This window comes from Girardinichthys multiradiatus, chromosome 3, assembly GCF_021462225.1.
Source record: "Girardinichthys multiradiatus isolate DD_20200921_A chromosome 3, DD_fGirMul_XY1, whole genome shotgun sequence".
In the NCBI taxonomy this organism is placed as follows: domain Eukaryota; kingdom Metazoa; phylum Chordata; class Actinopteri; order Cyprinodontiformes; family Goodeidae; genus Girardinichthys; species Girardinichthys multiradiatus.
The window spans coordinates 3,657,114-3,672,184 of NC_061796.1; the positions used below are offsets into that span (position 1 = coordinate 3,657,114).

At 39.5% G+C, this 15,071-nt stretch overlaps 1 protein-coding gene across 4 annotated transcripts; it reads right to left on the bottom strand.

The window, feature by feature from the left end:
* Nucleotides 1-196: 196 nt before the first annotated feature.
* On the bottom strand, nucleotides 197-14,993 carry zdhhc11 (zinc finger DHHC-type containing 11). 4 transcript variants are annotated; one of them, XM_047359070.1, is made up of 11 exons: nucleotides 14,751-14,903; nucleotides 13,092-13,310; nucleotides 8,899-9,077; nucleotides 6,607-6,708; nucleotides 6,369-6,493; nucleotides 6,136-6,291; nucleotides 5,925-6,043; nucleotides 5,801-5,850; nucleotides 5,649-5,718; nucleotides 5,479-5,557; nucleotides 197-736 (listed from the first exon to the last, which is right to left on the bottom strand). In XM_047359070.1, exons 2-11 carry the CDS (start codon nucleotides 13,308-13,310, stop codon nucleotides 699-701), a joined length of 1,137 nt encoding a protein of 378 aa, XP_047215026.1. In that variant the 5' UTR covers nucleotides 14,751-14,903; the 3' UTR covers nucleotides 197-698. The 4 variants fall into 4 exon arrangements, with proteins under 4 accessions (XP_047215026.1, XP_047215015.1, XP_047215006.1 ...); XM_047359059.1 differs by lacking the exon at nucleotides 197-736 and adding an exon at nucleotides 1,385-2,503 and having other exon boundaries at nucleotides 6,136-6,249; XM_047359050.1 differs by lacking the exon at nucleotides 197-736 and adding an exon at nucleotides 1,385-2,503.
* Between the last annotated feature and the right edge of the window lie 78 nt (nucleotides 14,994-15,071).

Consider the following 15,071-nt stretch of genomic DNA (forward strand, 5'->3'; position numbering starts at 1 on the left):
TTGATTAAGATGAAAGCAGATCCAGCAGACTGTAATCACTCATTACATAATTGGCTGCTCAATCTGATTCAAACGCGCCACCGTGTGGTCAAATAGAGGCACAGATGTAGATGTACATTTTGAAAAATTTGAATATCAAAAAAGAATAGGAATAGAAATAGACCTTTTTTATAGACCCTCAATGGGGAATTTCAGGCGTAACAGAAGCAAAGTAAAAATGTAATAACAAAAAATAACAAGTGTGAGAACGTACAGTGGGAGCAAATGTAAGGCATAAGAAAGTAAAACTGTACAGTTATAGAAATTGCATACACAAATTCAATAAAATGTGGAATTGAGGAGAATTTGCAAAATGTGCTTGTATATTTATGCATAAAAACAGAGTACAAAACAGTCCAAATAATAGCAGGGATGTAAACAAATTATTAAGTGTAAAGATTTTGGGAGCAAAGACGGTTATAAAGTTGAACAGCTGCTGGGCAGAAGGACCTATGATAATGCTCATTTGTGCACCTAGGATGCAGCAGTCTGATCTAGTTCAACCTTTCATTTCTATACATTTTGATGATTAAGGCTTACAGCTAATGAAACGCCCATAAATAATGAGAATATTACATAAGACGAATTAAAAAAACTGTTTTAATACAGGAATGTCAGCATACCAATTAGTACTTCCATGTACTGTAGAGTATATGCGCTCAGTACTTGGTCAGGGCTTCTTTTCCAGGAACAAGTGCTGCAAGATGAAAGAATACAAAGGCTCATAGAGAGAGCAAAATCATTCATTTTCCACTATATAACTAGAACATTCAAACTATAATAATGACTGAGCCAAGTCAGGTTTTGGCTTCTTGTTGTCAAGATGGGCATGTTTTAAATATGCACACAAAACATTTTTGTTTCTGTGAAAATGCACGACTTGTTTAATTCTATTTCTATTAAGAGTTAGGCCAGTAATCTGCATTAACAAATGACTTTGTTTGATCCTTTATGTTAAGGTGCAGAGATACACCTCCAATACTTCCAATCATCTCCTGCTGATCTGAGATCAGGTCATGAGAGTAACAGCTCCAGGAGTGAAACATCCTTTCGTAGAGCAATACTCTCCAGTTCATTCAGGTAGATCCCAAGGAGGTTCCAGGCCGGAAGGAAACCAGTCAACACATTGCAATCAAATACTCTGCAATGTGTGTAAAATCTAAAGCGCATAAAGGAATGTAGGTTCTCCACCCCTTTCAGTTGAACATTTGCCCTCAAATAATATCAAATATTAGCATGTTTCAAAAATATGCATACCCCCATTTATCTGTTGGAATAAAGATTTATCTTGAAGAGGAGCTGTTCTTTTAATTTCTATAAATTAGGTAGATTAAACAGATTAAACAAAGCTTTACATATTTTAATTAAAGTGAAAGAAAAAAATCACATAATGCAAGTAAAAGAAACTAAAAGAAATAAAAAAATACACAACCATTCATACAAAAGATCGCTTTAGGGTTTAAAAAAATCCCCCTTATATCCAAACTGTTCAAGAACGTGTGAAACCGTGGTTGAAGATCCAAAACATCCTTCATCTATATGCAGAAAAAAAACATGGTGTTCCAGTTTTATTAAAGATATTTTCAAAACACAGTACTGGTTAGAATTACTGGCACCCTTTAAAATGTGACCCTTTATCTTTGAAAACCTTCTGAAACAGAATAATTTAACCCATTTTGTTGAAAATACAAAAACCTGGACAAAACATTTCAAAAATCATAAAAAGCAACAAAAACACAAACAGAAGTTATAACTTTACTTCACCATTTAGGTTAATCAAGACTTGTATAAAAACACAACGAGTCATCTGATTCACATGGATGTCGATTTAATTGTACAAATAGCTTTGGATGTTAGGTTAAGTGGTGACGATAGAAGAAAAAAGAAACTGCTGGAGAAATTTGGACTGATGGTTTGGTCCATAGCCTGCACTGCACAGAGAACCAAAAAGGCCAGAGAGGCATTTAAAGGCCAAAGCGGATACATCTACCCACAGAAGTAAAAGTGCAAGACTGCACTACTAAAGTTAAACACATTAGTAGATTATCTTCTTTAGAAGCTGAGGTAGAACTGCTGAGGTACTCTTGAGGTCTACAAGTAAGACTTTTGTATCAGAAGTTCTGCACTTGATTCATTGTGATTTGTGCATCACAATGATTTGAATGCATGGTTTTTTCTATCATACTTCTACCAAATCAATCTAGCTGCAATTATTTCTGAAGATAATTAACTAACTAGGTTTACAGTGCTCACAAGCCAATAATTCTGACCCGAGCTGTCACTTGTTCCCGACAGTACCAGATCCATCTCTTTTCAGGCGTCAGTCACTGTTAGGAAGGATCCGGGGTCATAACTGAGCTGCCCAGGGGGTCCTGTGCCACAGGAATGGATTTCTCACTGGTTCCTTGATCTTCATCGTTATTGTCAAGCTTCCAGCTTGTGATGACACTCATGGAAATTGCCCCTTAATGGCATACAAACACAAAGAAGTTGGAAATTGTTTTTACAAAATGTGTGTTTTCCAGTTAGTTTATCTATTTCTATCAAAATCTGTTAATAAATATATTTAGAATTACATTTCACGCTTAGCAAATAGAAGACAAAGAAATAGTATCAATATTTATCTAGCTGCTGTTTTTTTGCATTGTAGTGCTTATTGATAGGAAAATACAGTGTCTTGCAGTTGTATTCAGATCTCTTTACTCTGCTACCCCTAAATATAAGCAATGGAACCACCAGCCCTCAGAAGCAGGCTCCAATGAGTCCATAGAGCCCATCTTTGTATAATTTATTAACAGAATAAATCCAGCTGTTCTGTGAAAGCCACAGAGGTTTGTAAGAAAAAGCTTCTTGTGAACAAAAATTATCATGAAGACCAAGGAACAGAGCAAGGGAACCCACCCCCATGCTGAAACAGGGTGATGGCAGCATCATGCTCTGGTGATGTTTTTCTTCAACACAGACAGGGATGTGAAAGGGGTAGGAGATAAAAACAGTGCAATACTAGAAGAAACATGAAGGAGGTTGCAAAAGTCTTTAGACTGGGGCAGAGGTTCTTCTTCCAGCTGGACATCAAACTTCAACAAACAGCCAGAGCTAAAAATGAAGAGTTTGTTCATGTGTTCAAATGGCTCATTCAAAGTCCAAACCTCAATCCATTTGGGAATCAGTGGCAAGATTTAAAAAGCAATGTTCAAAGAGGCTCTCCATCCAATTTGACTGAAGTTGAGCTTTTTCACAAATAAATAAAGGGCAAAACGTTCAATTTGAGACATGCAAAACTAGTAGAGAGATACCCCAACAAGACTTGGAGCTGTAAGTGTGACCTAACATGGTTCTACAAAAGTACTGACAGAGACGTGCTGAATGCATGCCACAATTATTCGGATATTTTGTAAAATAGTTGAAAACCATGTAACCTTCCACTTCACAATGATGTACCGGTAATACCTTTTATCGGTCAGTCACAAACAATTCAGGTAAATTACATTGAGGTTTGCAGTTGTAATGAATATGAATGTATGAATATCAGGAGATATGAATAGTTCTTGAAGGGGCACTGTGTATGTACAGTATGCATGTGTGTGTATATATATATATATACACTGCTCAAAAAAATAAAAGGAACACTTAAACAACACAATATAACTCCAAGTAAATCAAACTTCTGTGAAATCAAACTGTCCACTTAGGAAGCAACACTGATTGACAATCAATTTCACAGCTGTTGTTCAAATGGAATAGACAACAGGAGGAAATCTTTGGTGATTAGCAAGACACTCAATAAAGGAGTGGTTCTGCAGGTGGGGACCACAGACCACTTCTCAGTATCTATGATTTCTGGTTGATGTTTTGGTCACTATTGAATGTTGGTGGTGCTTTCACACTCGTGGTAGCATGAGACGGACTCTACAACCCACACAAGTGGCTCAGGTAGTGCAGCTCATCCAGGATGGCACATCAATGTGAGTTGTGGCAACAAGGTTTGCTGTGTCTGTCAGCGTAGTGTCCAGAGCCTGGAGGCGCTACCAGGAGACAGGCCAGTACACCAGGAGACGTGGAGGAGGCCGTAGGAGGGCAACAACCCAGCAGCAGGACCCCTACCTCCACCTTTGTGCAAGGAGGAACAGGAGGAGCACTGCCAGAGCCCTGCAAAATGACCTCCAGCAGGCCACAAATGTGCATGTGTCTGCACAAACGGTTAGAAACCGACTCCATGAGGATGGTATGAGGGCCCGACGTCCACAAATGGGGGTTGTGCTCACAACCCAACACCGTGCAGGACGTTTGGTAAATTCACCTTTAGATCACAGTGTGGCAACTGTGGCTCAGTAGGAAGAGTAGTTGTCTTGTGATCGGAAGGTTGTGGGTTCGATTCCAGCTTCCTCCTGCTGTATATCGATGTGCCCCTGGGCAAGGCACTTAACCTCAAGTTACCGACCAATCTGCGTATCGATGTATGAATGTGTGAGTGCGATTGGGGGAATGTGACTCTAGTGTAAAGTCTGTATGACTGGAAAGGTGCTATATAAGTTCAGTCCATTTACCATTTACACTGATCACATGTGACAGAGTCTGGAGACACCGTGGAGAGCAATCTGCTGCCTGCAACATCCTTCAGCATGACCAGTTTGGCAGTGGGTCAGTAATGGTGTGGGGTGGCATTTCTTTGGAGGGCTGCATGGCCCTCCATGTGCTTGCTAGAGGTAGCCTGACTGCCATTAGGTACCGAGATGAGATCCTCAGACCCCTTGTGAGACCATATGCTGGTGCGGTTGGCCCTGGGTTCCTCCTAATGCAGGACAATGCTAGACCTCATGTGGCTGGAGTGTGTCAGCAGTTCCTGCAAGATGAAGACATTGAAGCTATGGACTGGCCCGCCCGTTCCTCAGACCTGAATCTGATTGAGCACATCTGGGACATCATGTCTCGCTCCATCCACCAACGTCACGTTGCACCACAGACTGTCCAGGAGTTGGTGGATGCTTTAGTCCAGGTCTGGGAGGAGATCCCTCAGGAGACCATCCACCATCTCATCAGGAGCATGTCCAGGCGTTGTAGGGAGGTCATACAGGCACGTGGAGGTCACACACAATACTGAGCTTAATTTTGACTTGTTTTAAGGACATTAAGGATTTGTGTAACTCCAAATCCAGGCCTCCATTGGTTAATAAATTTGATTTCCATTGATGATTTTTGTGTGATCTTGATGTCAGCACATTCAACTTAATACAGAACAAAGTATTCAATGAGAATATTTCATTCATTCAGATCTAGGATGTGTTATTTGAGTGTTCCCTTTCTTTTTTTGAGCAGTGTATATACAGTATATATATATATATATATATATATATATATATATATACATACATACATATAGAGAGAGATATCAATATATATAGTTCATGTAAGCGAGTATATTAGAAGTGAGATGCTTACTTGTTTCACTCTGCATGGGATTTTCTGTCCCATAGTTAAAATTGTTCTCTTTTTCTGCAGACTTCTTAAAGTTTTCCAGCTAAACAAAAAAAAAAATAAAGCATGTTAATGCAACATAACTGAGCTCTTTAATGTACTATTTTTTTTTAAAGGGAGATATGAGTCAATACCGTTACTTCTGTACATATAGAGTCTGACAGTCTGCTGGAGAGTGGACTTGTGTTGGTAAATCTGAAGAAACTGCATTTAAGTCAAAACAACATGAAGGATCTTTCTCCGTAGAATTTATCTGATTATTTGAGGTGCTGTGAGGCATCATTACCTTGGACTCTCTGATAACGTTGGCTCACAATGATGTGATCCTTCTGGGCTCTAGAACACAAAAGAGGTTTTTTACACAAAGGACTGAATCGGCTACATAAGGTGAATAAAAATAAAGCTCCAACCGTTTGAGCGCTGCTATGAGGTTTTGAAGAGCAGGAATGTTTAGCTTCAGAATCTCGTTTTCTGGCTTCTTGCTGTCGACTTCTCTTGACGTATTCATACGTGCTTATGCCTTTATAAACTGTGAAACGGCCGGGAAAACAGAGAGATGAAGAAATTGTGAGCATTTTTGACACGGGGAGAAGAAAAGGATCCAAAGAAACGATCTCTTACACAGGTAAAGGTGAAATCCCAGCAAATGGCTGAGAAGCATCAGACAGATGGTGCAGAGCAAGACTGTTATGAAGGCTAATGTCAGGAGACCAGCTGAACTTGTCTTTACCGGAGCTAATGGTAAAAACAGCAGCCATGTTGTATTCGCCAGCATTGCTTTACAAAGAAAAGAACATTAATATAACAACATTTCAAAATCATGTGGGTTACATCAAGCGAGACGTAAAACTCACTGTCAAACTGTGGTGCAGACCGTAAGATGTGCGGATCCAGGTAATGTTGAACAAATATGAACAAGATGACAACGATAAGTATAAGGACTGATAGGATGGCAGAGACGAGTGCCCCCAAAAAGAACCTGAAACACGTAAAAACTGAGGGTTCATTTATGTAGCATGACTGGCTTTTAATTTAGTAAAAACGGTGCTCTCACCGTACGAGAGCACCGTTTTATCCAAATCATGATCTTACCTGTAGTTCCTCCGACCCACGCAGGTGTTCAGCCATTTGCAATGATGGTCAAAGCCTTCCACGCATTTGTTGCAAACTCCACAATGTTTCACTTCGGGGCCACTACAAGAAAATCATTCCAGCTTATTATCATTCATTAAATACATGGCTCAACGTTTGTCTCATCAGTGAATTTATTTTGCGTCTAAAAGGACTCCAATCTCGACTGTCCTGGACTGCAACAGGCACACAGAGGTCCTTCCAATAATCTGCAGCCTGGAAAGATTAACAAATGAACACATACTACTGGTTCCAGTTGAAGAAGCTCTTGCTGCGTTACATTTTAGGGATCTGCTGTTGCCAGCTACAGTCCAGTTGGAGTCCATCTTCAAATTGAGTGAAACATGCCGAGAAGAAGTGAAGGACAAATGGGTATAAAAACAGTATAAAGGCAATTCTAGAAATCAAAATCAAACACACAATGCTGTGCAAAACTATCAATACCCCCTAAACATTTCCATATTTGTCATTTTGTGATTGACCAACACAAAACAGTGAATAATTGTGTAGTTAAAAAAAGCTTAAAATCTAAAAACTGTGTCTCAAGTTTTTATTCAGCCCCTTTATCTATGATACCCCCAAATGAAACCCAGTGAAACCAATAACCTTCAGTAGTCAACAGAGCTAATCTGTGTGGGATTTCAGCTCAAATTCAGCTCAAATAAATTCAGTTGGCCTATTAAGGCCTCTGAGGTTAGTTAGAGACCATTAGTGAACAAATAGCAACATGAAGACTAAGGAACACAGCAGACAGGTCAGGGTTGTGAAAAGGTTTAAGCAGTTTTACGTTATAAAACAACAGCATAAGTTCAGAAAATTTTAAAACAAAGCAACGTTCAACTGCAAAGCTACCTGGACATGACTGTACACCTAAACTGACTAGGAGAGAATTAATAAGAAAGCAGCCAAGAGGCCCAGGGTAACTGAAAAAGAGGGTTTTTGTCAGTTGAGGAATAATTTTTGGCACAGATGTTGAGAATTTATTTTGGGTTTTAACAGGATCTGTTTATGACGTATTATTTGATAATATAATATAAATTATTTTTTGGGTTTATAATTATTATTTCATAGAGATTTATTTAACATCTGGTTAAAAACTGGACCATTTCTTGTGTGACTTTTGATAGAAAGGACTTTATATCCCATGATGCTTTTCGGGGAAACAGGAGTTGGACTGAGGACTTCAGGCTAGTTTGGATTTTTGTTTCTCAAAGAAGGTTTCCTGGCTTGTCAAGTTTGTCGCACATCTTTAGTGATGTGTATGATTCGTTCTCGCCTTTTTTTCATTAAAGTTCACCTGAAGCAATGATCTGTCTCCTTCTCGTCATTAGGATAGTTACTAAATACAACATTTTTTTGAAGCCGAAACTCGGGAGCCCAGAAGATCTGAAAGTGTTGCAGCGGTTTTGAGGAAACCTCCATTGTTAAAGATGGCCGTTACCAAGTGGAGTTGCCGTGGCGACAGAATCACTCTCCATTACAATTACCACATTGCCAAAGGAAGATTGCCGTGTTTGAAAAGAAAACTAAGAAAAAATGTTGCGCTCTAAAGCAGATACAACGAAGTAGTGGAGAACTACTTGAAAGAAGGAATGGCTGAAGAGTACGTTATTGCAAGCAGTGTAAGATATCATTTGCCTCATCTCACAGTACTAAGGGAGGATAAAGGAATGACAATAAATGCTAAATGCAACGTTCGGTGGAAAATTAAGATAAGACATGCAGGTTGATGTTTACAGATGCTCTCCATCAAATCTGACTCAGCTTAAGCATGTTTGCTAAGAAAAACTGGCAAAAATCCATGTATCCGAATAAAATACATACAAGTTTATGATTGTTCCATGACAAATGTACAAAAAGGTTTTCAACCTACTAAAGTCAGGCCTAGCTTTTTGGATGTAACTATCAAGAAGTCACCCTAATAAAAGAAAATTTAATTTAAGAGTCGTTTTTTAGAGCAATGCAGGGACAGCACATATTTGAAAGATGATAAACACATACATTATGGCATTGAGAAAGCATCAAGACAAAACCTGCAACAGACTGATAGATACATACTAAGAACCGACATTTAGCCAACAAAGTATCTATTGCAAAAACCTAAGCGGTTATTAATAGATTTTGTATAACTGAGACCAAATATATGTTTACAATGCCATATGGCAACAGAAATGTCGAGATATGAAGCATATAACAGCATCTTTAACTGTAAAATGTTATATTATATTAGAAACAGCTGACTGGGATACGTACACCTTGACATCACAGAGGTAACAGTGAAGGTTCTGGATGACATGCGCTTGTTTTGCCCGGTCAAAAAGAGGCAAAGGGGTGGAATAGTTCTTTTTTGCCCGAACGCTCACATCTGCTGGATCTATAGTCACAGTAGCAATGTTGGTGAAAAAATGAAATAAAAATGATATGCCAGAAATCTGAGAAAATACCAGTTAAGGAAGCTAGCAATGATGCCTAAGGATTGCAGCAATAAAAGAAAAAATACACATGTTTCATATGAATTAAACAAAATGTAAAATTCAGGTTCACTATAAATTAATGGCAGATAGGTCTACTGTGGGCTGGCCTGCAGGAAGGAAGGAAGGACAGAAGGAAGGGCACAACAAGGGAAGGAAGAAAGGAAGAAAAGGAACACAAGGTAGGAAAAACAGATGAAGGGAGGAAGGACAAGAAGAATGAGAGAAGAAAGGAAGGAGGACACAAGGAAGGAGTGAGGGAAGACTCAAGAAAAAGGAAGATCAGAGAAAAAGATACAAGGAAGGTAAGAGAGAAAGAAGAAATTACACAAGGAAGGAAGAACATTAAGAGGGACAGAGAGAGGAAGTAAGGACGCAGGGAAGAAGATAAGAGATAAGAAAGAAGGACACAGGAAAGGAATGGAGGTAAGATGCTCAGAAGGAAGAAAACAAGTATAGGGACACAAGAAAAACAAATGAAGGAAGGAAGGAAGGAAGGAAGGAAAAACACAATGATGAAAGTAAGGAAATTGTGGAGGGATAAAAAGGAGGAGGGCACAATTTCTGGAAATCAAATACTTTTCCATCTTCTTATTTTCCTTTTCCATGCTTTTTGAGACCTGGAAAATACTGAAATCATTCCATAGGTTTCTGTAATTTTCCAGCCTGCGTGGAAAACATGTTTTTAAAAAGTCATCTCTGTTTGTCGTAAAATTTATCAAATCATCCTCACTATGCATCACATATTTACATATCAGAAAGATGTCAAATCATCTGGCCATTAAAGGGGTGTTAAAATTAGATAAATACGACCTCCAGTCCAACCCAACACATGACATGCTGCACTGTTTGTTTAACAGTAAAACTAAACCGTTCAGAGTAAATCGTCAACAGGCTGCCAGTCCATACAAACAACAGAGAAATATGAGAGGCAACACTGCACACATACTCATACCTAAGGGCAATTTGGTGGATGGTGTCTGAATATAGTCTCGGGGTCTCCCCCAGAGTCTCCTCCCAGCGGGATGTACCTGGAAAAGCTCCAAAAGGAGGCACCAAGAAGGCAACCCGAACAGATGCTTGAACCATTTCAACTGACTTAGAGGAGCTGACTCTCTGATTTAATGAACAAATATGAAGCCAAAATGGAGAAAGCTATGGAAAAATTAAGCAGCTACACCAAAAAAAAAACATAGAAACATAAAATACTGAGCAACACTCTGACACTGGCGGATGTTTTTGCTCTCGTCTTGCATAAGATTTCCATAAGAAACTTTAATAAACCTCACTGAGTGATCTTTATCATAACAGCGCTCAGATAATCTAATTTTTCCATAAAACTACCATGAACCCTCAGTCAGCCCTGTTCCGTTTTGATGTTTTCCATTTGCAGCTTTGAAATTTAATACTTGTTGATGACCCACATTTCCAGAGGGTTGCGGGTGTTTTTTGTGCCTTGGAACATAAACACATTAAAACAATCTAAGAAACGGGTGGGGGCAGTGGGGTAGGGCTACCTCTTGTAAACATGGGATTTAGCTGGAGTACTGACAGATAACCTATACATTCACAGGGAGAACAAGCAAACTCCACAGAAAATTGCCCCTGTCCTGCATTTGAACCAGAACCTTACTGTTTCAAGTCAACAGGACTAATAGCCGCGACGCCATCCAGGTCTGGGCTACATTTCTTACCAGATAACCTGTTTTTATCCTTAATCCAGCAGAAATTTAGAGGGCACTGAAGGATATTCCCTGGAAACTTTGCTTGAGGATCGTTGGAAAGGATCTTGAAGTGGAAATTCGTCTCATAACCTAACCTGGTCAAGCAACACAATGTGTTTTGTGTTGTGGGTTTTTATACTACTTATATGGCCGCCTTTGTTTAGGACAGTTTTTTCATTCATTATACAAGTTTATTACAACTAAGTGCAAACATTTGGAGTTAATTTGACCTTTGAATTATTGCTTCCCTGAGCTTGCCAGGTTAAATATAACTTGAGCTAGATGATTAAATAACTACAGGTCCTTCTCAAAATATTAGCATATTGTGATAAAGTTCATTATTTTCCATAATGTCATGATGAAAATTTAACATTCATGTATTTTAGATTTATTGCACAGTAACTGAAATATTTCAGGTCTTTTATTGTCTTAATACGGATGATTTTGGCATACAGCTCATGAAAACCCAAAATTCCTATCTCACAAAATTAGCATATCATTAAAAGGGTCTCTAAACGAGCTATGAACCTAATCATCTGAATCAACGAGTTAACTCTAAACACCTGCAAAAGATTCCTGAGGCCTTTAAAACTCCCAGCCTGGTTCATCACTCAAAACCCCAATCATGGGTAAGACTGCCGACCTGACTGCTGTCCAGAAGGCCACTATTGACACCCTCAAGCAAGAGGGTAAGACACAGAAAGACATTTCTGAACGAATAGGCTGTTCCCAGAGTGCTGTATCAAGGCACCTCAGTGGGAAGTCTGTGGGAAGGAAAAAGTGTGGCAGAAAACGCTGCACAACGAGAAGAGGTGACCGGACCCTGAGGAAGATTGTGGAGAACGGCCGATTCCAGACCTTGGGGGACCTGCGGAAGCAGTGGACTGAGTCTGGAGTAGAAACATCCAGAGCCACCGTGCACAGGCGTGTGCAGGAAATGGGCTACAGGTGCCGCATTCCCCAGGTCAAGCCACTTTTGAACCAGAAACAGCGGCAGAAGCGCCTGACCTGGGCTACAGAGAAGCAGCACTGGACTGTTGCTCAGTGGTCCAAAGTACTTTTTTCGGATGAAAGCAAATTCTGCATGTCATTCGGAAATCAAGGTGCCAGAGTCTGGAGGAAGACTGGGGAGAAGGAAATGCCAAAATGCCAGAAGTCCAGTGTCAAGTACCCACAGTCAGTGATGGTCTGGGGTGCCGTGTCAGCTGCTGGTGTTGGTCCACTGTGTTTTATCAAGGGCAGGGTCAATGCAGCTAGCTATCAGGAGATTTTGGAGCACTTCATGCTTCCATCTGCTGAAAAGCTTTATGGAGATGAACATTTCATTTTTCAGCACGACCTGGCACCTGCTCACAGTGCCAAAACCACTGGTAAATGGTTTACTGACCATGGTATCACTGTGCTCAATTGGCCTGCCAACTCTCCTGACCTGAACCCCATAGAGAATCTGTGGGATATTGTGAAGAGAACGTTGAGAGACTCAAGACCCAACACTCTGGATGAGCTAAAGGCTGCTATCGAAGCATCCTGGGCCTCCATAAGACCTCAGCAGTGCCACAGGCTGATTGCCTCCATGCCACACCGCATTGAAGCAGTCATTTCTGCAAAAGGATTCCCGACCAAGTATTGAGTGCATAACTGTACATGATTATTTGAAGGTTGACATTTTTTGTATTAAAAACACTTTTCTTTTATTGGTCGGATGAAATATGCTAATTTTGTGAGATAGGAATTTTGGGTTTTCATGAGCTGTATGCCAAAATCATCCATATTAAGACAATAAAAGACCTGAAATATTTCAGTTAGTGTGCAATGAATCTAAAATATATGAATGTTAAATTTTCATCATGACATTATGGAAAATAATGAACTTTATTACAATATGCTAATTGTTTGAGAAGGACCTGTATATAAAAAGAAGACACGTGCACTGTTAAGGGAAAATGTCTGTGAACATGAGCTATTCTTTGGTCTCAGATACTTCAGTAAAATTATCTAGTGTGTTGACATCATGCAGTGTTCATCATGTAACAAAAAGACCACTGAACATGCCTTTCCAGCTTGACGGGGAGCACAGAAACGGAGAGAGAGTTATGTTGTGTATGACTGGAGGCTATATAAACAGGCTACACAACAGAATCCTTGTGTTGTTTTCCCCTAGCAGCCCCAAACACGCTCTTAGCTGAGTCTAACGTTTGTTGCATATTCAAATAATAGAAACCCACAGCTGCAATGACAGCATAAAGGATACAGCATAGCTCACGGTGTTCCAAGGCCGAGGCAGGAGAGGGATAAAAACCCCAAAGGTGACTACGGTGAGGTAAATGAGCACCAGCCACCCAACCACTTGCAAGGGCTGAAGGGGCCACGACCATCCGTTGATCCTTGGGGTCTTGGAAGGGACCAGCTCACTTTTGCTGCTGCCATGTGCAGGAGCTGTGCGTCTAAACCTCCGATTGAAGCAGTTCATCTGGACAGTGTGAGAGGAGAATAAGCGCAGGCTTGTAGTTTATATGCATATTCTCCTCCTGCAGAGTGTGGGCATATTTGTTGGGAAATGAGTTAGGAAAATGAGCTGCTGATAACGACAGCAACTGTATAACTGGTGACCAGTGGAGCTGTGCTTAGACTTTCAGCAACAAGAGGGATGGAGCAGACACTTATCTAGTTTCAGCTTATATAGGAATAAAAATAGTTGGAAGCAAAACCTAAATAAAATATTACAGGGTGTATTTTCTTGTCACTAAAACATGTTTATTCTGCTTTGTGTTTAGGTTCATGACATCACAAAAGGCAAAGGATTCCAGCTGTCATAAGTAAACATTAGAGAGGCACCAATCAATCAACCAGAGAACCAAACTATCAGATTTTTTATTGATTGGCTCAATCAGTAATCAGCAGAAAAATATCAGAATGTTGTCAAAACCAAAAGCTTCTATCATTTCATAATCAAGCTGCTCGGCTCGCATTAGTAAACATCATGAAGATCAAGCAATTTTTGACAGATTTCGACATAGATTCAGATCTCCTTTGCTGTGCTCAGTTCAGTCTTCCTGATTTCTCTTTAAATCTGTCTCCATCTTACCTTCTTGCAGCCTGAAAGATTCACAGATATGTCGTAGAACACAATGTTTCCTTTAAATGTTTTTTTTTTTTTTTTTTTTTTACATCTCATGTAAAAAAAACATGTCTCGGTTTAAACACCTCAAATATCGTTAGCCTCATAGCATAATTGCCTAAGTCATATTTTACTTTTCTTTATAATTTTGCTTGTAATTATCACTCTAGATCTTTGGCTCTGACATGTTGGTATCCCAGCCTGTCATGGTCCTCATTGACGGATTTTACAGAAAGGTGTGGCATGTAGCTTTAATAGCAGAGCAACAGGCTGTCAAAAAGTAAACTGGCATCATCATACTCAAGTGATGGTTTTATTCTGTGCATTTACTTTGTGAACTAATTGGAGTTTGTATTTTAAGACAAAAACCGTGGAAGTTGATTTATCCAATTAGGGAAGTAACAGAATCCAGAATGTAATTAACCGGATACTTGAAGAAAACCTTCAGGAAACAGCTGACCTAAAGAGGAAAAGGGTTACACAAAGTTCAACATTCCTCTTTCATAAATCTTGTGCTTTTACCTCAAAATCCTGATTCAAAATGCACAGATATAGCCAGAATTTGATAAAAACAATGATAATTTTTTCTGTATATATATATATACACACATATATATCATGAAATATGTTTCCTATTCAAATATTTTACTTTTACTTGACATATGCCCATCTTCTTGGAAAACATTGATGTTACAAACACAAAAAACTTGGTTGAATCCCTCAAAACAACCCCCAAAAGCCAACAGAACAGGTAATTATTTATGAAAACTGTAACTCAAATGTATTACTCACCTTTTTGGGAGAAAACCACCACAAAAAGCACTTTCTTCGCAAACGAGGATTTCCACCGCATAATAATATCCTTTAGTTTCTTGTTGTCGGCCGAGCAGGTGCAGCATCAGTTAGAAATGTTACAGAAATCTGCGTGGATTCAGCCGAAACGTTTCATGCCCTTGTTTAGTGAAGGACGAAAAGCCAGAAGTTGAATCCACTCACTCAGCAGGTCTCAGAAGCGCTATGGTAACTGTTCCAGCGCGCATGCGCGGGGCGACTCTTCTCATGATCAACTTTTTTCTTTATTTCTCCGAACAGCTAACGTGCCTTTCACAATAA